General features: G+C 50.7%; 1 protein-coding gene across 2 annotated transcripts; it reads right to left on the bottom strand.

The window, feature by feature from the left end:
• Positions 1 to 4,284: 4,284 nt before the first annotated feature.
• soul4 (heme-binding protein soul4) lies at positions 4,285 to 13,367 on the bottom strand. Of its 2 annotated transcripts, none has more exons than XM_021313995.2 (6): positions 12,763 to 13,367; positions 10,494 to 10,665; positions 10,338 to 10,423; positions 4,960 to 5,101; positions 4,688 to 4,871; positions 4,285 to 4,620 (listed from the first exon to the last, which is right to left on the bottom strand). In XM_021313995.2, exons 1-6 carry the CDS (start codon positions 12,976 to 12,978, stop codon positions 4,446 to 4,448), a joined length of 975 nt encoding a protein of 324 aa, XP_021169670.2. In that variant the 5' UTR covers positions 12,979 to 13,367; the 3' UTR covers positions 4,285 to 4,445. The 2 variants fall into 2 exon arrangements, with proteins under 2 accessions (XP_021169670.2, XP_012713691.2); XM_012858237.3 differs by having other exon boundaries at positions 10,494 to 10,673; positions 12,763 to 12,841.
• Between the last annotated feature and the right edge of the window lie 10,408 nt (positions 13,368 to 23,775).

Genomic DNA, 23,775 nt, shown 5'->3' with positions numbered 1-23,775 from the left:
CAGAGACGACAACGACCAGGACTACAGAGAGGAGGTGGAGCAGCTGGTGGACTGGTGCAGAGACAACAGCCTGATCCTGAACGTGGAGAAGACGAAGGAGATCATCGTCGACTTCAGGAAGAACCGGCCTCACCACGCTCCACTGCTCATCAACATCTCAGCTGTGGAGGTGGTCAGCAGCACCAAGTTCCTGGGGGTGCACATCACGGACAACCTCAGCTGGACTGTGAACACCACGTCACTGGTGAAGAGGGCACAGAAGCGACTGTACTTTCTGCGGAGGATGAGGAGAGCCCACCTGCCCCCGCCCATCCTCACGACCTTCTACAGAAGCACCATAGAGAGTATTCTGACCAGCTGTCTCTCTGTGTGGTGTGGAGGCTGCAGAACGTGAGGAGAGTGGTGAGGACAGCAGAATGGATCATCGGGGCTCCTCTTCCCTCCATTAAAGACATTTCATCTCAGCGCTGTGTGTCCCGTAACATCATCAGGGACCCCCCCCCCCCCACCATGGACTGTTCTCCCTGCTGCCCTCTGGGAAGAGGTTCCACAGCATCCGCTGCAGGTCCACCAGGTTCTGCAAAAGCTTTTTCCCTTTTGCCATCAGACTGTTGAACTGCTGATCTATAACTGGACTCTGCACCACTTTTTGTACATTTGCACCATTGCATCTCTATCTAGCATTATAAATGCTGCCAAACTTGCAGTTTCCAAATGCCTTTTGCACAAATGCCTTTTGCACCATCATTTCTGCACATACAAATGGTCTTCATTGTTCTCTTCTCCTGCGTTGTTTACATTTCAATTGTTTACTTTTAATTACAAGCTGTATGCAACGAAATTTCGTTCTGTATGCTCTCGGTACATACAAAATGACAAATAAAGATGTCTAAGTCTGGTTAGAACGTCTCCACAGAGAACGCTGTCTGGTTAGAACGTCTCCACAGAGGACACTGTCATTAGAACGTCTCCTCAGAGAACGCTGTCTGGTTAGAACGTCTCCACAGAGGACGTTGTCTGGTTAGAACGTCTCCACAGAGGACACTGTCTGGTTAGAACGTCTCCACGCAGGACGCCGTCTGGTTAGAACGTCTCCTCAGAGGACGCCGTCTGGTTAGAACGTCTCCACAGAGGACACTGTCTGGTTAGAACGTCTCCACGCAGGACGCCGTCTGGTTAGAACGTCTCCACAGAGGACGCCGTCTGGTTAGAACGTCTCCACAGAGGACGCCGTCTGGTTAGAACGTCTCCACAGAGGACGCTGTCTGGTTAGAACGCCTCCACAGAGGACGCTGTCTGGTTAGAACGTCTCCACAGAGGACACTGTCTGGTTAGAACGTCTCCACGCAGGACGCCGTCTGGTTAGAACGTCTCCTCAGAGGACGCCGTCTGGTTAGAACGTCTCCACAGAGGACACTGTCTGGTTAGAACGTCTCCACGCAGGACGCCGTCTGGTTAGAACGTCTCCACAGAGGACGCCGTCTGGTTAGAACGTCTCCACAGAGGACGCCGTCTGGTTAGAACGTCTCCACAGAGGACGCCGTCTGGTTAGAACGTCTCCACAGAGGACGCCGTCTGGTTAGAACGTCTCCACAGAGGACGCCGTCTGGTTAGAACGTCTCCACAGAGGACGCTGTCTGGTTAGAACGCCTCCACAGAGGACGCCGTCTGGTTAGAACGTCTCCACAGAGGACACTGTCTGGTTAGAACGTCTCCACGCAGGACGCCGTCTGGTTAGAACGTCTCCACAGAGGACGCCGTCTGGTTAGAACGTCTCCACGCAGGACGCCGTCTGGTTAGAACGTCTCCACAGAGGACGCCGTCTGGTTAGAACGTCTCCACAGAGGACGCCGTCTGGTTAGAACGTCTCCACAGAGGACGCCGTCTGGTTAGAACGTCTCCACAGAGGACGCTGTCTGGTTAGAACGTCTCCACAGAGGACGCTGTCTGGTTAGAACGTCTCCACAGAGGACGCTGTCTGGTTAGAACGCCTCCTCAGAGGACGCTGTATGGTTAGAACGTCTCCTCAGAGGACGCTGTCTGGTTAGAACGTCTCCACAGAGGACGCTGTCTGGTTAGAACGTCTCCTCAGAGGACGCTGTCTCATTAGAACGCCTCCACAGAGGACGCTGTCTGGTTAGAACGTCTCCACAGAGGACGCTGTCTGGTTAGAACGTCTCCACAGAGGACGCTGTCTGGTTAGAACGTCTCCTCAGAGGACGCTGTCTCATTAGAACGCCTCCACAGAGGACGCTGTCTGGTTAGAACGTCTCCACAGAGGACACTGTCTGGTTAGAACGTCTCCTCAGAGGACGCCGTCTGGTTAGAACGTCTCCACAGAGGACACTGTCTGGTTAGAACGTCTCCTCAGAGGACGCTGTCTGGTTAGAACGTCTTCCTCAGAGGACGCTGTCTGGTTAGAACGCCTCCACAGAGGACGCTGTCTGGTTAGAACGTCTCCTCAGAGGACGCTGTCTCATTAGAACGCCTCCACAGAGGACGCTGTCTGGTTAGAACGTCTCCACAGAGGACGCTGTCTCATTAGAACGCCTCCACAGAGGACGCTGTCTGGTTAGAACGTCTCCACAGAGGACGCTGTCTCATTAGAACGTCTCCACAGAGGACGCTGTCTGGTTAGAACGTCTCCATAGAGGACGCTGTCTCATCAGCACTCAGCTCTGTCTCACCTGCAGCAGAACATCACCTGTCAGGATGCTCTTCATGGACCTCAGCATCAGCATGGTGCTCCCAGACATGCTGGCTCTGAAGCTCCACAGCATGGGTTCTCCTCCTCTCTGCTCCTGGATCAGTGACCTCCTCACCAACAGACCCAGGTGGTGATGATGGAGAACATCTGCTCCACTGATCCTCAGGAACACCACAGGGCTGTGTCCTCAGCCCAGCTCTCTTCACCTCTTCTGCTGCCCCCCCCCCCCCCACAGACACAGTGGAGAAGTCAGTGGACAAATCCACTAGTGGGTCTCATCTCCACCAATGATGGGCCCCACTACAGGGATTTTTATTAATTATATAACTATAATCATATTCAGAGATTCAGCAATGATCATCTACAGGAGACGCAGGGACATAAAACAAGCGCACCCACAGCAACATCAGCATCAGACCTGCCTTCCTATTGGCTGACGTTGCTTTCTTCTTGACATCCTCCCTGCAGCCAGGAGGCGCTGCTGCTCTCCTCAACCATATTTTCACACTTCCAGGCAGGTAAACTCAGGTTGATTTATTGAAATATTTTCACACAGAAAAAGAAACAGTCGTCACAAAGATTTCTGATTTTATGAACTGACATTAAACACGTCAGTTCACGGCAGAGGTGATTCAGGCTCCGCCCCCTGACATACCTAAGCGTGCAGAGTACTTTAACAGGGACTAGAGAATACTCAGCTGTACTACAATAGGAAACTGTACACTTTACAGTACTAAGAAATATGTACAGGACAGGAAGTGCTGAGAGCAGGACGTGATGTCACTGCATTTATGGCAGGACGTGAGGTCCACAGACATATATACGTAGACGCGTCATAGGGCGCAGGTTCGCACGTCAACGTCACCGCCATATTGTATGTGGCAGAAAAAAGTTGAGTTCTGTTATTGTGAATGTGGATCAGAGAAGATGCCTCATTCCTGTGCTGCAATAAACACACACACACACACACACACATATATATATATATATATATGTGTGTGTGTGTGTGTGTGTCATGAATATAAGGATCAATTTGTTAAATCTAAACATTGTGGTCTTCATTATTTCATAAAACCGTGTCACATGTGAACCTTTAGGAACAGACTTGACTTTTTGGGTGAGTATTAAAAAGGTAAAATTAATAAAATGAGGAAAAAAAAGTCAGAGGTCAATACAGTAAAAATAAACAAACAAACACAAAAGTGATAATCTTATGATAAAAACATCATATTATGAGAATTAAGGGGGAACATTTCCAGAATAATCACAGTTTGCAGAATTATTTCACTCCTGGAGTAATAGGGCCAGGTTACATTATTTTAAATATTTTTATTCTTTAGGAGAATAAATTCAGGAGAATGAAGCTAAAGGGATACAGAAATAAACTTGTAATATTACAAAAAAAATACTACGAATACAAAGTATATTCAGAGATTAAAGTCCCTCTGATGCTGTTTAAGTGACTGAGTAACTGCAGATTTGCCACATCTAAGATGGCGGACGCTCTGACGCATCGCAGCATAGGCAGAACCCGCCCAATGACGCGTCTACTCTTATATTATGTCTATGGTGAGGTCACTGTGTCGGAGCGAAGCAGGAAGTGATTGTCAGGAACAGGAAGTTGAGCCTGTGTCCAGCAGCAACCAATCACACAGAACTTCCTGTGAGGGCCAGGAGATGTTTGCTCACAGGAAATCTGATTGGTCCTTCTAATAAAGAGGCGCCCTGTGGGCGGAGCCTACAGGTCTCTGCGGATGAACCAGATCTCGTTACGGCGCCGGGGCGATGCTGGGTTGTCGTACACAGCCACCATGTAGCGGTCGCGGTGGACGGCGTCGCCGAGGTCCAGCAGCTCCCACAGGAGACGGATCTGCCAGCTCACAGTCTGCTCCGTGGTCGTCCCATAGAACGTCCTGCAGCCAATCAGAAAGTCAGAAGTGGGTCAGGTGACATCCAGCCACTGAACAGACTCAGACTCACCTGGCAATCACCCTGATTGGCTCCCTGTGGGTGATGCGGATGTCCGGGTCCAAGGAATGCGGCGCGCTGCTCTGGAACTCAGCAGGAAGGAAGAACGCCGTCTCCACGTTCTTATCAAACGTCTCGCCGTCTTTTGTCACCTGGATGCTGCTGACGACTGGGACCGTCATGCCCAGGTATCTACCTGTGAACCATCACACAGAGGCTTTGTGATGTCATCAGAAACAGGTGTGCTGTGAGTGGCTGGGGTGAAGCAGTGGGCGGAGCCTCACCGGCGGAGTTCTCCTTGCAGATGAAGCGCATCAGCTTCATGAAGGCCATGGAGATGCTCTGCTCGTACAGGTCCTCCCCGCGCGTCACGCTGGCCCAGGTGCCTGCTGGGTAGAGCCGCTCCTCATACAGAACCTCGCCTGTCTGGACACAGAGGAGGGAAACGGACCTCAGAGGGATCCAAAGACATCTGACCCGGCAGGCTTCGCTCCGGTTCTGGTGTTGGAACCCTAAACTCGGGCCTGGACGTCATAAACAGAACTTAGTCTGAGGTTCCACCAGTATGGGCCCATCGCCTTAACATGGCCTGCAGTATTTATGTTTGTTTGAAACAAAAGAATTAGCATTTAGAGTAGAAAGAATAAATGTAGCTGCCGCAGAAACAGGGAGTTTTATTTTGTTATCTTTTTTTTTTAAGATTTGTTATGTTACTGACATCTATTGGTGGATTTGAGTACTGCACCAAGAGCTGAACTTGTACGGAGCACATGTTCTATTAAGAGACTTGCTGCATATACAGACAGAAGACGGTACCAGGAACCAGAACCACGTTTAGCCCAGTACCAGGAACCAGAACCAGACGGGATTTGATTCAAAACACGGACATATGGTTGAAAACCTTCTAAATGTTTGGTCAGAAGGTGCCACCGTATGTTTATGTATTTTATTCTGTAAGGTTTGTTTTGTTGTAAATGCTATTAAGCTAACATCTGTGTTTAGAATGTTCATTCATTATAGTTTTTTGCGATGTTTGCTGGCAAAAAAGAAGATTTGCTGTGTGACTAAGAAAATAAACATCAGTTGGAGCGTGGCTTTAATCTGAAGCAGATGAAAAACCTTTGGGAGCGCTTACAATAAATAAAAAGTGACAGAACGCGTCATGAACCTCTGCCCCGTTGAAGCAGCACCGTTCAGCACTCGGCTCGTATCGCTGCTCTGTGACCTTCTCAAAACTCGCCTTTGTAACAGGTGTGACACCTACCTGATCAGTTCTGGTTCTGTGATGAAGGATTTCATCCAGAGGGTGAAGCAGGTCTTGTCTTTCCCAGGAGCTCCATGACTTCTCCACCTGCTGCTCAAACTAACCTGGCCTCACTGATGATGTGCAGCTTCCAGTTCTGCACATCATCAGTCTGGTTCTGCTCCGTTTGGGGAGAGGAGGAACAATCAGCAGAACCCTCTGAGCTGATTGGGCGAAGTAACTCCTAGGACCCGCCCAGCAAAGGCTTGTTTCAGCCAATCACAGTATTATATTAAAGCATAAGCAGCAGACGTGAGAAACCACTACAAAGCTGGTTAAGGAGCTTCTTGCTGTTTTTTTCAAAGGAGAAATCGTGGATTCTGACCAATCAGAGGTGAGAGCAGCAGCTGCCGTGTTCATATTGGTTCAGCTGTGGGATCAGCAGCTTCATCGCACCGGTACGTCCCGCCTTAAACCTCTATACTGCAACGTGATTGGCCAGAACTGTTTTTGGTTCAGACACAAACGATTGAAGCCGGAGCGGAACAAGACGGCTAGAATTCATCTCACAGGTACGGTTAGGTCTGAACTGCTCTGCTGTCAGATTCCAAAACGCAGAGGGAAGCTGTTTCATTTAGCGACGGTGCAGTTCTGCCATCGGCCTGCAGGGGCGCCAGACCTGTAACTTCCAGGTCTGGCGCCCCTAGTGGCTAAAAGTTAAACGGTGCTGCTGAACTAAAATGGACTCTTGTGTCTCGGCATCCTGGGAACGCAGTGAACAGCGAGAAGGTTTACAGGAGACCAATGAAGCGGAGCTGAAAAGCCAGAAATAAAACTATTTGTGAACATGGAATAATTTTTCAGTCATCCCCACCAGGAAGGAAAAAAATAACAGCATGTTGCTTATTCAGTACATGCATCAAACAGCAGCGTCATTCAATGACAAACGTGATCCACTATATTTAAATAACTATATTTAATGCAAAGCATAACAACCCTACGCTCTGCTTCACTTCTATTTAAAAAGAAAAGGCCGGAGCTTCGACCAGAGTTTAGCGTTCATAACGCTAAACTCTGAACGCTAAGCGCTAAACGCTAAACGGGGTGCAGGTGTTTTACCGCAGCTTCTTCAACACATTAAGGTAGAGTGGTTTTTATTCTACAGCACATGGATAAATATATCCATCCATTTTCTGACCCGCTTAATCGCTCATGGGGTCCTGAGGGGGTGCTGGTTCCTGTCTCCAGCGTTCACTGGGCGAGAGGCGGGGTTCACCTGGACAGGTAGCCAGTCTGTCACAGGGCAACACAGAGACAAACAACCATTCACACCTAAGGACAATTTAGAGAAACCAATTAACCTAACAGTCAAGTTTTTGGACTGTGGGAGGAAGCCAGAGTACCCGGAGAGAACCCACGCATGCACAGGGAGAACATGCAAAGTCCATGCAGAAAGACTGGGCTAAACATGGTTCTGGTTCCTGCTACTGGGCTAAACATGGTTCTGGTTCCTGGTACTGGGCTAAACATGGTTCTGGTTCCTGGTGCTGGGCTAAACGGGTTCTGGTTCCTGGTACTGGGCTAAACATGGTTCTGGTTCCTGGTACTGGGCTAAACATGGTTCTGGTTCCTGGTGCTGGGCTAAACGGGTTCTGGTTCCTGGTGCTGGGCTAAACGGGTTCTGGTTCCTGGTACTGGGCTAAACGTGGTTCTGGTTCCTGGTACTGGGCTAATCAGGTTCTGGTTCCTGGTACTGGGCTAAACATGGTTCTGGTTCCTGGTGCTGGGCTAAACAGGTTCTGGTTCCTGGTACTGGGCTAAACGTGGTTCTGGTTCCTGGTACTGGGCTAATCAGGTTCTGGTTCCTGGTGCTGGGCTAGACGTGGTTCTGGTTCCTGGTACTGGGCTAAACGTGGTTCTGGTTCCTGGTACTGGGCTAAACGTTGGTTCTGGTTCCTGGTACTGGGCTAAACATGGTTCTGGTTCCTGGTGCTGGGCTAAACGGGTTCTGGTTCCTGGTACTGGGCTAAACGTGGTTCTGGTTCCTGGTACTGGGCTAAACGGGTTCTGGTTCCTGGTACTGGGCTAAACGTGGTTCTGGTTCCTGGTACTGGGCTAAACGGGTTCTGGTTCCTGGTACTGGGCTAAGCGGGTTCTGGTTCCTGGTACTGGGCTAAATGTGGTTCTGATTCCTGGTACTGGGCTAAACGTGGTTCTGGTTCCTGGTGCTGGGCTAAACGGGTTCTGGTTCCTGGTACTGGGCTAAACGTGGTTCTGGTTCCTGGTACTGGGCTAAATGGGTTCTGGTTCCTGGTAATGGGCTAAACGGGTTCTGGTTCCTGGTAATGGGCTAAACGGGTTCTGGTTCCTGGTACTGGGCTAAATGTGGTTCTGGTTCCTGGTACTGGGCTAAACGTGGTTCTGGTTCCTGGTACTGGGCTAAACGTTGGTTCTGGTTCCTGGTACTGGGCTAAACGTTGGTTCTGGTTCCTGGTGCTGGGCTAAACGGGTTCTGGTTCCTGGTACTGGGCTAAATGTGGTTCTGGTTCCTGGTACTGGGCTAAATGTGGTTCTGGTTCCTGGTACTGGGCTAAACGGGTTCTGGTTCCTGGTACTGGGCTAAACGTGGTTCTGGTTCCTGGTACTGGGCTAAACGTGGTTCTGGTTCCTGGTACTGGGCTAAATGGGTTCTGGTTCCTGGTAATGGGCTAAACGGGTTCTGGTTCCTGGTACTGGGCTAAATGTGGTTCTGGTTCCTGGTACTGGGCTAAATGTGGTTCTGGTTCCTGGTACTGGGCTAAACGTGGTTCTGGTTCCTGGTACTGGGCTAAACGTTGGTTCTGGTTCCTGGTACTGGGCTAAATGGGTTCTGGTTCCTAGTGCTGGGCTAAACGGGTTCTGGTTCCTGGTACTGGGCTAAATGTGGTTCTGGTTCCTGGTACTGGGCTAAACGGGTTCTGGTTCCTGGTACTGGGCTAAACGTGGTTCTGGTTCCTGGTACTGGGCTAAACGGGTTCTGGTTCCTGGTACTGGGCTAAACGTGGTTCTGGTTCCTGGTACTGGGCTAAATGGGTTCTGGTTCCTGGTAATGGGCTAAACGGGTTCTGGTTCCTGGTAATGGGCTAAACGGGTTCTGGTTCCTGGTACTGGGCTAAATGTGGTTCTGGTTCCTGGTACTGGGCTAAACGTGGTTCTGGTTCCTGGTACCGGGCTAAACGTTGGTTCTGGTTCCTGGTACTGGGCTAAATGGGTTCTGGTTCCTGGTACTGGGCTAAATGGGTTCTGGTTCCTGGTGCTGGGCTAAACGGGTTCTGGTTCCTGGTACTGGGCTAAACGTTGGTTCTGGTTCCTGGTGCTGGGCTAAACGGGTTCTGGTTCCTGGTACTGGGCTAAATGTGGTTCTGGTTCCTGGTACTGGGCTAAATGTGGTTCTGGTTCCTGGTACTGGGCTAAACGGGTTCTGGTTCCTGGTACTGGGCTAAACGTGGTTCTGGTTCCTGGTACTGGGCTAAACGTGGTTCTGGTTCCTGGTACTGGGCTAAATGGGTTCTGGTTCCTGGTAATGGGCTAAACGGGTTCTGGTTCCTGGTACTGGGCTAAATGTGGTTCTGGTTCCTGGTACTGGGCTAAACGTGGTTCTGGTTCCTGGTAATGGGCTAAACGTTGGTTCTGGTTCCTGGTACTGGGCTAAATGGGTTCTGGTTCCTAGTGCTGGGCTAAACGGGTTCTGGTTCCTGGTACTGGGCTAAATGTGGTTCTGGTTCCTGGTACTGGGCTAAACGTGGTTCTGGTTCCTGGTACTGGGCTAAACGGGTTCTGGTTCCTGGTACTGGGCTAAACGTGGTTCTGGTTCCTGGTACTGGGCTAAATGGGTTCTGGTTCCTGGTAATGGGCTAAACGGGTTCTGGTTCCTGGTAATGGGCTAAACGGGTTCTGGTTCCTGGTACTGGGCTAAATGTGGTTCTGGTTCCTGGTACCGGGCTAAACGTTGGTTCTGGTTCCTGGTACTGGGCTAAATGGGTTCTGGTTCCTGGTTCTGGGCTAAATGGGTTCTGGTTCCTGGTGCTGGGCTAAACGGGTTCTGGTTCCTGGTACTGGGCTAAACGGGTTCTGGTTCCTGGTACTGGGCTAAATGTGGTTCTGGTTCCTGGTACTGGGCTAAACGGGTTCTGGTTCCTGGTACTGGGCTAAACGTGGTTCTGGTTCCTGGTACTGGGCTAATCGGGTTCTGGTTCCTGGTACTGGGTTAAATGGGTTCTGGTTCCTGGTAATGGGCTAATCGGGTTCTGGTTCCTGGTACTGGGCTAAACGGGTTCTTGTTCCTGGTACTGGGCTAAATGGGTTCTGGTTCCTGGTACTGGGCTAAACGGGTCCTGGTTCCTGGTACTGGGCTAAACGGGTTCTGGTTCCTGGTACTACCTTCTCTTGGCGTGAGATGAGGCTGAAAGGCAGGGCCTCCCTCTGCTGGCTGTTCCGGGTCATTTCCTGGATGGGGCCGGTCATTTCTGTAACAGAGGAGCAATGGGCTGAGAAACAATCTCTGATTGGACGTTCAGCATGTAGGCCCGCCCTCACCTGCAGGAACCGACACCTGGTGGGTGCTGGCCACCGCCTGCCAGTGGCTCAGCAGCCTCTCCTCCTCAACCATTGGCTCAGTGTTGTCAGTGATGTCATCATCCAGATTCTCCTCATCCAATCCCTCGAGGTCTTCCAAGGATATCAAGGCCATGTGTGCAGGAAACGGGCCCTTTGGACCTGCACAGACAGAACCGTCATGGAGGAAACGGGCCCTTTGGACCTGCACAGACAGAACCGTCATGGAGGAAACGGGCCCTTTGGACCCGCACAGACAGAACCGTCATGGAGGAAACGGGCCCTTTGGACCTGCACAGACAGAACCGTCATGGAGGAAACGGGCCCTTTGGACCCGCACAGACAGAACCGTCATGGAGGAAACGGGCCCTTTGGACCCGCACAGACAGAACCGTCGTGGAGGAAACGGGCCCTTTGGACCAGCACAGACAGAACCGTCATGGAGGAAACGGGCCCTTTGGACCCGCACAGACAGAACCGTCATGGAGGAAACGGGCCCTTTGGACCTGCACAGACAGAACCGTCATGGAGGAAACGGGCCCTTTGGACCCGCACAGACAGAACCGTCATGGAGGAAACGGGCCCTTTGGACCCGCACAGACAGAACCGTCGTGGAGGAAACGGGCCCTTTGGACCAGCACAGACAGAACCGTCATGGAGGAAACGGGCCCTTTGGACCCGCACAGACAGAACCGTCATGGAGGAAACGGGCCCTTTGGACCCGCACAGACAGAACCGTCGTGGAGGAAACGGGCCCTTTGGACCAGCACAGACAGAACCGTCATGGAGGAAACGGGCCCTTTGGACCCGCACAGACAGAACCGTCATGGAGGAAACGGGCCCTTCGGACCCGCACAGACAGAACCGTCATGGAGGAAACGGGCCCTTTGGACCCGCACAGACAGAACCGTCATGGAGGAAACGGGCCCTTTGGACCCACACAGACAGAACCATTAGGGGAGAGGAGCAGAACCTGAACCCTACGCACCCACAGCCGCTGCAGTACGCCGCCTGGCCAGCAGGAGGCACCAGCTGATCACTCCCGTCCAGCTTGGCTATCACGGAGAACATTTTCCTTAATGTTCTTGGGTTCTGATTGGTTCTGATTGGCTTCAGTACTGATGCTGAGCAGTTCACGGATGCCAGATTTTGACATCAATAATCAATTTACCAGGAAGTCAGAGATCAGGTGGTTTCTATACGTTCTCCCAGAATCAAACTTCAATGTTATTGAGAAAAAAGTCAGTTTCTGCCAAAATAAATTAATAGACGTGTTTCAGGAGCTTTAGCCAGGGTTCAGTGAATATCAGCTAATAACCGCTAATGGGTTAATAATGTTCAATAACCGCTAATATCGGTTAATAATGTTCAATAACCGCTAATATCGGTTAATAATGTTCAATAACCGCTAATATCGGTTAATATCATCAACTGTCCTGAATCTAGTTTTAATTCTTCTCTGGGCAGATTTTAAACATTTTTTTGTAGATTAACTTTTGTAGGTCCGGTTGTGGATCTATCCATCAGGAGCCAGTACGTTTTCCAGGATTTCCTTTCCAAACCTGCAACAACTGGACCCGGGTTCTTAGAAATCTGGGTTCTTCCAGGAGGACCAGGTGCACACAGGTGTATCTGCTGGTGGCGGACAGGTGAAGCTCTCAGGAACCAGACCAGCAGAGTTCTGCAGGAGGTCCAGAGATGTTCTACCAAGGCTGCAGATTATAATCCAGAAATGATGGATGAATGTGTGAAATGTTCTGATCCAGTGATGACGGGATAGATGGTGTCTGGATCAGAACCAGAAAGGCTGCAGCCGCCTGGCCCGGACCACATGGACAGGACGTCTTCCTCATCTTCATCATTCGCTCTGTGACGTCACATCAGTCAGAACTTAACTGGACTCTATTTTGTAAAAGGATTGAAGCTTTAACCCGGTTCTGACCCAAAGTTCCGGACAGAACTGCCACTGAGAAGAGTGAAATCAATCCCTGGAGGACCAGGTTCGGTACGAACCGAAGCGGGTCCGATATAGAATGTAGGTCCCGGATTTAACGGGTCCGAACTTAATCCAAACCCGTCCAGGTTCTGTTTAGAAATGGTTCCGAGACTCTGCTAGCCCGCCTGACTCTAGAGAGCGGTCCAAAAAGCGACCAGGAGCCGAACCTGAGCGGGTTCTGAGCGGGTTACACATTAGCCTGTCAAAAGTTCCGATCCGGCTGCACCGGCTCCGGTTCTGGGCGGGGTCACTTACCGGGTTCTGGAGGCACCTGTTCTCCAGGTGAGTTCGGAGCTTCGACTGTCGAATCTTCTTTTCTGCTTCCGGCTGCTGGTCGGCCCCAAGACTTTCAAAATAAAAGCCTGGCGGTGACGTCACAGGCTGGGACCTAAACAGCAGCTGAGTTCCGGACATGTGCGGGTCGAACCGAGCCCGGGACAAGAAGGTCAGCCTGCAGCGGAAATACGTCATCAGTTATGCATAAAAACGTTGAGAAATGTTCCTTTTCTTTCTGCAGTAAGAACCCAGTCTGCCTCCAGAACCTTCCTCCAGCAGAACCTTTGTTCCAGAGGAGGTTCTGCTGGTCCAGAGTTGGTCCCTCCATGAAACCTTCTCAAGGTTCCAGCTGCTCAGGTTTTATGGCTGGAACAGTTGAAAAGTAGCTGGGTTCTGAGTTCTGCTGCTTAGAACCCCGGGAGCAGCTCTGCAGATACAACAGAACCTTTTCTGAAACCAAATCAACCTCAGAATGAAAAAAGTAGGGAGGGGTGTCCTAACACCAAAATGGTGAAGCTGAAAGAAGTCAAGAGCCAAAAAAGAACCTTTTTTAAATATTTTCTGGTCATTGAATGAGAATGATTCCTGGTCTGCCGACATTTTCTTCTTTATTCTAAGACGGTTCTGTCTGTGAAAGTATCGCTCTAGAAGGCAGAAAGAGTCCCAGATACCTGCTGGGTACCCTGGTTCTGAACATGTCTCCATCACAGGTCTGTGGGAAGAAGATGGAGAACCCAGAGAGAAGAACCTTTACCTTTTTGTTCTCTGTCATTTTTCTCTTCATAGAAAGTACACCTGGTCTGGCTTTCTGTTAGCTGTGACATCATCAGGGGAGGCAGATCATCCTCTATTACCATCTACCATAGAAAGTACTCCTGGGTCAATGTGAGCTTCTGAGCTTTCTGTGTCTCTGCTCTGTCTTCTCTAACATAGAAAGTACTCCTGGGTCAATGTGAGCTTCTGAGGTTTCTGTGTCTCTGCTCTGTCTTCTCTAACATAGAAAGTACTCCTGGGTCAATGTGAGCTTCTGAGGTTTCTGTGTCTCTGCTCTGTCTTCTCTAACATAGAAAGTACTCCTGGGTCAATGTGAGCTTCTGAGCTTTCTGTGTCTCTGCTCTGTCTTCTCTAACATAGAAAGTACTCCTGGGTCAATGTGAGCTTCTGAGGTTTCTGTGTCTCTGCTCTGTCTTCTCTAACATAGAAAGTACTCCTGGGTCAATGTGAGCTTCTGAGGTTTCTGTGTCTCTGCTCTGTCTTCTCTAACATAGAAAGTACTCCTGGGTCAATGTGAGCTTCTGAGCTTTCTGTGTCTCTGCTCTGTCTTCTCTACCATAGAAAGTACTCCTGGGTCAATGTGAGCTTCTGAGGTTTCTGTGTCTCTGCTCTGTCTTCTCTACCATAGAAAGTACTCCTGGGTCAATGTGAGCTTCTGTGCTTTCTGTGTCTCTGCTCTGTCTTCTTTAACATAGAAAGTACTCCTGGGTCAATGTGAGCTACTGAGCTTTCTGTGTCTCTGCTCTGTCTTCTCTAACATAGAAAGTACTCCTGGGTCAATGTGAGCTTCTGAGCTTTCTTTGTCCCTGCTCTGTCTTCTCTAACATAGAAAGTACTCCTGGGTCAATGTGAGCTTCTGTGCTTTCTGTGTCTCTGCTCTGTCTTCTCTACCAAAGAAAGTACTCCTGGGTCAATGTGAGCTTCTGAGCTTTCTGTGTCTCTGCTCTGTCTTCTCTAAGCCCCAGTGGGTGGAGGCAGATGAGCGTTCACACTGAGCCTGGTTCTGGTTCTGCTGGAGGTTCTCCTCCCTGTTAAAGGGGAGTTTTCCTCTCCACTGTCGCTTCATGCATGCTCAGTATGAGGGATTGCTGCAAAGCCATCAACAATGCAGACGACTGTCCACTGTGGCTCTACGCTCTTTCAGGAGGAGTGAATGCTGCTTGGAGAGACTTGATGCAACCTGCTGGGTTTCCTTAGAGAGGAAACTTTCTCACCAACCTGGAGGATCTGATGGAAGCTGACTTTAGAAAGAGACTTGATGATGAGATGATGTTAGTTGGTGCTACAGAAATAAAAATAGAACAGAACCTACACTCGGGCGGGTAGATGGAAAGAGTCCAACCTAAATATAAACCCAGGACCTCGGCCCACAGAGAAGACAAAGAGATGACAATGTTTCCAGAAAAGAGCTGAATGGTGAAGCATGCCAGGCCTGGACATGTTCCTCTGGAGTTCTGAATGGATCAACAAGAAGAACTTCTAACAACAGATGGAGCAGAAGCATTTTTATCTGGGGGATGAACGCTGCAGTGTTCAGATGGAGATGGTCCGTCTCAAACCTCAGGTTCTCAGGGAATGCAGGACCCATGGATGCCTTCAGAGCTGCTGCTGCTTCTTTTCTTCTGAACGTTCCTCAGCAGAACCTTACATTCTGATCCAAACCAGAATTACTGGTTTAGATCATTGTATTCATGCTGAAAGAATTCATTACTGATAAAAACTGCTTTTCCTCGAAACCTTGTCCTCCCCAAGTGTTTGAAGACCATCTCTGCTGCCCTGACGGTACCTTTGAGCTCCTCCATCTTAGCTAACTTCTACAAGATCTGCTTTTATCTAAAAAACACATTTCCAAGCTTCCTCCACAGGTTCTTCTGTAGGTTCCTCTGGAGGATGGAGTCAGAGACACGGAGGATGGAGTCAGAGACACGGAGGATGGAGTCAGAGACACGGAGGATGGAGTCAGAGACATGGAGGATGGAGTCAGAGACATGGAGGATGGAGTCAGAGACATGGAGGATGGAGTCAGAGACATGGAGGATGGAGTCAGAAAGATGGAGGATGGAGTCAGAAACATGGAGGATGGAGTCAGAAAGATGGAGGATGGAGTCAGAGACACGGAGGATGGAGTCAGAGACATGGAGGATGGAGTCAGAGACGTGGAGGATGGAGTCAGAAACACGGAGGGTGGAGTCAGAGACACGGAGGATGGAGTCAGAAAGATGGAGGATGGAGTCAGAGACACGGAGGATGGAGTCAGAGACATGGAGGATGGAGTCAGAAAGATGGAGGATGGAGTCAGAGACACGGAGGATGGAGTCAGAGACATGGAGGATGGAGTCAGAGACGTGGAGGATGGAGTCAGAAACACGGAGGGTGGAGTCAGAGACACGGAGGATGGAGTCAGAAAGATGGAGGATGGAGTCAGAGACACGGAGGGTGGAGTCAGAGACACGGAGGATGGAGTCAGAAAGATGGAGGATGGAGTCAGAGACACGGAGGATGGAGTCAGAAAGATGGAGGATGGAGTCAGAGACACGGAGGATGGAGTCAGAGACATGGAGGATGGAGTCAGAGACGTGGAGGATGGAGTCAGAAACACGGAGGGTGGAGTCAGAGACACGGAGGATGGAGTCAGAAAGATGGAGGATGGAGTCAGAGACACGGAGGATGGAGTCAGAGACATGGAGGATGGAGTCAGAGACGTGGAGGATGGAGTCAGAAACACGGAGGATGGAGTCAGAGACACGGAGGATGGAGTCAGAAAGATGGAGGATGGAGTCAGAGACACGGAGGATGGAGTCAGAAAGATGGAGGATGGAGTCAGAAACATGGAGGATGGAGTCAGAAACATGGAGGATGGAGTCAGAAAGATGGAGGATGGAGTCAGAAACATGGAGGATGGAGTCAGAAAGATGGAGGATGGAGTCAGAAAGATGGAGGATGGAGTCAGAGACACGGAGGATGGAGTCAGAGACATGGAGGATGGAGTCAGAGACATGGAGGATGGAGTCAGAGACATGGAGGATGGAGTCAGAAAGATGGAGGATGGAGTCAGAAAGATGGAGGATGGAGTCAGAAACATGGAGGATGGAGTCAGAAAGATGGAGGATGGAGTCAGAAAGATGGAGGATGGAGTCAGAAAGATGGAGGATGGAGTCAGAAAGATGGAGGATGGAGTCAGAAACATGGAGGATGGAGTCAGAGAAGATGGAGGATGGAGTCAGAGACACGGAGGATGGAGTCAGAGACATGGAGGATGGAGTCAGAAAGATGGAGGATGGAGTCAGAGACATGGAGGATGGAGTCAGAAAGATGGAGGATGGAGTCAGAGACACGGAGGATGGAGTCAGAGACACGGAGGATGGAGTCAGAAACATGGAGGATGGAGTCAGAAAGATGGAGGATGGAGTCAGAGACACGGAGGATGGAGTCAGAGACACGGAGGATGGAGTCAGAAAGATGGAGGATGGAGTCAGAGACACGGAGGATGGAGTCAGAGACACGGAGGATGGAGTCAGAAAGATGGAGGATGGAGTCAGAGACACGGAGGATGGAGTCAGAAAGATGGAGGATGGAGTCAGAGACATGGAGGATGGAGTCAGAAACATGGAGGATGGAGTCAGAGACACGGAGGATGGAGTCAGAGACACGGAGGACGGAGTCAGAGACACGGAGGATGGAGTCAGAGACATGGAGGATGGAGTCAGAGACATGGAGGATGGAGTCAGAGACACGGAGGATGGAGTCAGAGACACGGAGGACGGAGTCAGAGACATGGAGGATGGAGTCAGAGACATGGAGGATGGAGTCAGAGACACGGAGGATGGAGTCAGAGACATGGAGGATGGAGTCAGAGACACGGAGGACGGAGTCAGAGACATGGAGGACGGAGTCAGAGACACGGAGGATGGAGTCAGAGACACGGAGGACAGAGTCAGAGACACGGAGGATGGAGTCAGAGACATGGAGGATGGAGTCAGAGACACGGAGGATGGAGTCAGAGACATGGAGGATGGAGTCAGAGACACGGAGGATGGAGTCAGAGACACGGAGGATGGAGTCAGAGACATGGAGGATGGAGTCAGAGACACCGGAGGATGGAGTCAGAGACACGGAGGATGGAGTCAGAGACATGGAGGATGGAGTCAGAGACACGGAGGACTGGAGTCAGAGACACGGAGGACGGAGTCAGAGACATGGAGGATGGAGTCAGAGACACGGAGGACGGGTCAGAGGACATGGAGGACGGGAGTCAGAGACACGGAGGACGGAGTCAGAGACAGGAGATGGAGTCAGAGACATGGAGGATGGAGTCAGAGACATGGGAGGATGGAGTCAGAAACATGGAGGATGGAGTCCGAACATGGAGGAATGGAGTCAGAAACATGGAGGATGGAGTCAAAAACATGGAGGATGGAATCAGAAACATGGAGGATGGAGTCAGAGACATGGAGGATGGAGTCAGAAAGATGGAGGATTGAGTCAGAGACCATGAGGATGGAGTCAGAAACATGGAGGATGGAGTCAGAGACACGGGAGGATGGAGTCAGAGACACGGAGGATGGAGTCAAGAGACATGGAGGATGGAGTCAACCTGGAGGATGGAGTCAGAAAGATGGAGGATGGAGTCAGAGACACGGAGGATGGAGTCAGAGACACGGAGGATGGAGTCAGAAGATGGAGTCAGAAATGGAGGCAGAGACACTGAGGACATGGAGGATGGAGTCAGAAACGGAGGATGGGTAGAAGATGAGGATGGAGTCAGAGACATGGAGGATGAGTCAGAAGACCTGGCGGATGGAGTCAGAGACATGGAGATGGAGTCAGAGACATGGAGGATGGAGTCAGAGACACGAGGAGGACTGGACCTGTCAGAAGCATGGAGGATGGAGCAGAGACATGGAGGATGGAGTCAGAGACACGGAGGACGGAGTCAGAGACATGGAGGATGGAGTCAGAGAGCATGGAGGATGGAGTCGAGACACGGAGGATGGAGTCAGAGACATGGAGGATGGAGTCAGAGACACCGGAGGATGGAGTCAGAGACATGGAGGATGGAGTCAGGACATGGAGGATGGAGTCAGAGACACGGAGGATGGAGTCAGAGACATGGAGGATGGAGTCAGAGACACGGAGGATGGAGTCAGAGACACGGAGGACGGAGTCAGAGACATGGAGGATGGAGTCAGAGACACGGAGGACGGAGTCAGAGACATGGAGGACGGAGTCAGAGACACGGAGGACGGAGTCAGAGACACGGAGGATGGAGTCAGAGACATGGAGGATGGAGTCAGAGACATGGAGGATGGAGTCCAGAAAACATGGAGGATGAGTCAGAAACATGGAGGATGGAGTCAGAAACATGGAGGATGGAGTTCAAAACCATGGAGGATGGAATCAGAAACATGGAGATGGAGTCAGAGACATGGAGGGATGGAGTCAGAAAGATAGGGGATGAGTGAGAAAGATGGAGGATGGAGTCAGAGACATGGAGGACGGAGTCAGAGACATGGAGGATGGAGTCAGAGACACGGAGGATGGAGTCAGAGACACGGAGGACGGAGTCAGAGACACGGAGGATGAGTCAGAGACATGGAGGATGGAGTCAGAGACACGGAGGATGGATTCAGAGACACGGAGGATGGAGTCAGAGACATGGAGGATGGAGTCCAGAGACAGGAGATGAGTCAGAAAATGGAGGATGGAGTCAGACATGGAGGATGGAGTCAGAAAGATGGAGGATGGAGTGAGAAAGATGGAGGATGGAGTCAGAGACATGGAGGATGGAGTCAGAGACACGGAGGATGGAGTCAGAGACATGGAGGATGGAGTCAGAGACATGGAGGATGGAGTCAGACAAGATGGAGGATGGACGTGAGAAAGATGGAGGATGGAGTCAGAGACATGGACGGATGGAGTCAGAGACACGGAGGATGGAGTCAGAGACATGGAGGATGGAGTCCGAAAGATGGAGGATGGAGTGAGAAAGATGGAGGATGGAGTCAGAGACATGGAGGATGGAGTCAGAGGACACGGAGGATGGAGTCAGAGACATGGAGGATGGAGTCAGAGACATGGAGGATGGAGTCAGAGACACGGAGGATGGAGTCAGAGACATGGAGGATGGAGTCAGAGACACGGAGGATGGAGTCAGAGACACGGAGGACGGAGTCAGAGACATGGAGGATGGAGTCAGAGACACGGAGGACGGAGTCAGAGACACGGAGGACACGGAGTGAGGTACAGAGAACCGGAGGACTGGAGTCAGAGACATGGAGGATGGAGTCAGAGACACGGAGGATGGAGTCAGAGACATGGAGGATGGAGTCAGAGACACGGAGGATGGAGTCAGAGACACGGAGGATGGAGTCAGAGACATGGAGGATGGCAGTCAGAGACACGGAGGATGGAGTCAGAGGACACGGAGGACGGAGTCAGAGACATGGAGGATGGAGTCAGAGACACGGAGGACGGAGTCAGAGACACGGAGGACGGAAGTCAGAGACACAGAGGACGGAGTCAGAGACACGGAGGATGGAGTCAGAGACATGGAGGATGGAGCAGAGACATGGAGGATGGAGTCAGAAACATGGAGGATGGAGTCAGAAACATGGAGGATGGACATCAGAAAACATGGAGGATGGAGTCAGAGACATGGAGGATGGAGTCAGAAAGATGGAGGATGGATGTGAGAAAGATGGAGGATGGAGTCAGAGACAGGAGGACGGAGTCAGAGACATGGAGGACGGAGTCAGAAAGATGGAGGATGGAGTCAGAGACATGGAGGATGGAGTCAGAGGACATGGAGTCAGAGACATGGAGGATGGAGTCAGAGACATGGAGGACGGAGTCAGAGACATGGAGGACGGAGTCAGAAGATGGAGGATGGAGTCAGAGACATGGAGGATGGAGTCAGAAACATGGAGGATGGAGTCAGATCCTACAAGCCTTCTGGACATGAACTACAGATAGACGCTCTCTGCTCTACGGAGGTTTTAGATGGTTTCTGTGAGGTGGCTGGTCTGATACGTATGTCATGCAAAGGATTGTGGGATTCCTTGTATCTCCTTAGTGGTGGTAGGGGTTCCTAGGCTAAAGGAGCTTTGAGAGGAAGCATGCAGGCTCCTTTCCTCCTTCCTCACTGACTATTCAGACTCTCTGATGATGGCGGCCGCTGACGGGACTCCTGCTCTGGCTGAAGGGTTCTGACCCAGTGGACCCTTTGGATGGAACCAGTATCAGTTGCTGGTTCTTCTGGAAGGTTCTGAGTCTGCTCTCAGCACTCTTCCTGGTCACCTGATCTACTCTTCAGCCAATCAATTCTCTCGGCTGACCTTTGCTCTGATGAGGAAGCAGCAGCGTAAAGCGCCTTGCTCAGAGGTCGATTCCTCCACACTGAGGCAGGGAATGGAACCAGCAAACTGCGCTCAGGACAGCCTGTGGAAATGTCAGCCGGCCTTCCAGCCATCCAGCTGTGTTTTCAGAGAGAAACGCAGCGTGTTTAAATTTTCATCAGCTGCTTCCCTCTGAGAGGCGCATGAATAATTCAGGCGGCGTTCAGGTGGACTGCAGAGCTCAGCACTCACATCATCTCTGCAGACCCACATCAGCCTCCCATGACGAGCCTGCAGGCTCACATCCACCCGCTCAGGGCTGGCAGCTTTCAGCATCTCTTCATGTCCACAACCACAACCATTCACACTGGGTATGCAAGTTCTTCACAGGCCGTCAAATAAAGAAAAACAATAAAGCACTGAAGACCTAAAGTGCACATGTCAATAATATGGTTCATCATCAGATTCTCGGATCAGAACAGTCATGTTCCATTCCTGGGTCAAAGGAACCAGCGGTTTCTGAAACATGTCAGGTTGTTCAGTCCTCGGGAGGCACATCAGTACGTTGGTACTTTCAGGGTTCTGTTCTGGACCGACCCAGTCTGGATCAGCCAGCTGCTGATTGCTGTTGTCAGGCACAGCATCAGCAGCTACCTGCATGCCGCCATGTTGAATTGTTGGGTCTCCTTTTCATCAGAACTCTGGATTCTTGAAACTGAATTTAGGGAAACCAGGATCTGTTCCCGAGAGAGCTCGGCCCAGTTCTGTGTATCAGCATGGCAGCGGACTCTTTGAAGATAACCTGCTCACCAAGAGCTTGTGGTATATTTCACCAAGGTGGCTGATGGGTAAAATACTAAGGTAGATGAGGTCCTGTGACATCATCAGGGGAGGCAGATCATCCTCTATACCATCTAACATAGAAAGTATCCTGGGTCAATGTGAGCTTCTGAGCTTTCTGTGTCTCTGCTCTGTCTTCTCTACCATAGAAAGTACTCCTGGGTCAATGTGAGCTTCTGAGCTTTCTGTGTCTCTGCTCTGTCTTCTCTAACATAGAAAGTACATCCTGGGTCAATGTGAGCTTCTGTGCTTTCTGTGTCTCTGCTCTGTCTTCTCTACCATAGAAAGTACTCCTGGGTCAATGTGAGCTTCTGTGCTTTCTGTGTCTCTGCTCTGTCTTCTCTACCATAGAAAGTACTCCTGGGTCAATGTGAGCTTCTGAGCTTTCTGTGTCTCTGCTCTGTCTTCTCTAACATAGAAAGTACTCCTGGGTCAATGTGAGCTTCTGTGCTTTCTGTGTCTCTGCTCTGTCTTCTCTACCATAGAAAGTACTCCTGGGTCAATGTGAGCTTCTGAGCTTTCTGTGTCTCTGCTCTGTCTTCTCTAACATAGAAAGTACTCCTGGCTCAATGTGAGCTTCTGTAGCTTTCTGTGTCTCTGCTCTGTCTTCTCTACCATAGAAAGTACTCCTGGGTCAATGTGAGCTTCTGTGCTTTCTGTGTCTCTGCTCTGTCTTTTCTAACATAGAAAGTACTCCTGGGTCAATGTGAGCTTCTGTGCTTTCTGTGTCTCTGCTCTGTCTTCTCTAACATAGAAAGTACTCCTGGGTCAATGTGAGCTTCTGTGCTTTCTGTGTCTCTGCTCTGTCTTCTCTAACATAGAAAGTACTCCTGGGTCAATGTGAGCTTCTGTGCTTTCTGTGTCTCTGCTCTGTCTTCTCTAAGCCCCAGTGGGTGAGGCAGATGAGCGTTCACACTGAGCCTGGTTCTGGTTCTGCTGGAGGTTCGCCTCCTGTTAAAGGGGAGTTTTCCTCTCCACTGTCGCTTCATGCATGCTCAGTATGAGGGGATTGCTGCAAAGCCATCAACAATGCAGACGACTGTCCACTGTGGCTCTACGCTCTTTCAGGAGGAGTGAATGCTGCTGGAGAGACTTGATTCAACCTGCTGGGTTTCCTTAGAGAGGAAACTTTCTCACCAACCTGAGGATCTGATGGAGTCTGACTTGGAAAGAACCTTGATGATGTGATGTGATGTGAATTCAAGCTGTATGAAAAACTGAACTGAACTGAATCAATGCTCTTCCAGTGCATTTGTTGCAAATCATAGCCTGATATCCAGAAAGGGGCCGGTTCATTTTTATTACATTGTGTTTTCCTGGATAAACCCAAGAAGAACGATTTTAGGTTCTCCTCCCGAACCTTTGGCTTTGCTGCACGGTCACAGGGAGGAACGGTTACGTTTTCTACAGGAAAGCTGCAGATTTTTGTGACTCTTTCAGTTTTCTAGCATCTAGCAGTAACTAGCATGAAGTCCACCTGGTTGCCGTCCAGGGGTCACTTGACCTGTCAGCAGGAGCACACCTGTCCTCAGGTGCATCACACCATGAAGACTGAGGAGCTCCAGACATGTCAGGTGGTTATAGAAGATATCCAGATGTTCTCCTGGAGCTCCATCAGATCCATCATCTTCACACGCAAAGCGTCTGGTACCAGAACCAGCCTGCCAGACAGGGCTGCCCACCAGAACCCCCAGACCCGTGTCACCTGGTCCACAGGTGACATCGCAGTTCCACGTGTTTTACCGGGAACGGGCTCAGAGCCTGGAAAAGGCCCGTGACAGCTGGTCCAGATCAGGGTCCAGAACGATGTCCATCCACCCGAGTGGTTCTGCTAACCTCTGAACCCAAAGACGTGTTCAGGTTCTGGAGTAGAAGCACACGGCCAACCCCGAAGACCGGAAGAGGAAACCAACTCACTGGCCGCTCTTTCTTGGTGGTTCCAGAATCTGCTGCTATAGCCTCACAGGTTCTGCTCTGACGTCTGTGCTACAGCCGGTCCAGTAATTCACAGCAGAACCAACGACCCGTGGTTCTGCGTCACCGT

This window comes from Fundulus heteroclitus, chromosome 5 (genome assembly GCF_011125445.2).
Source record: "Fundulus heteroclitus isolate FHET01 chromosome 5, MU-UCD_Fhet_4.1, whole genome shotgun sequence".
Taxonomy (NCBI): domain Eukaryota; kingdom Metazoa; phylum Chordata; class Actinopteri; order Cyprinodontiformes; family Fundulidae; genus Fundulus; species Fundulus heteroclitus.
The sequence above is the reverse complement of the archived record's forward strand: the minus strand, read 5'-3'. Positions and strand labels throughout refer to the sequence as shown.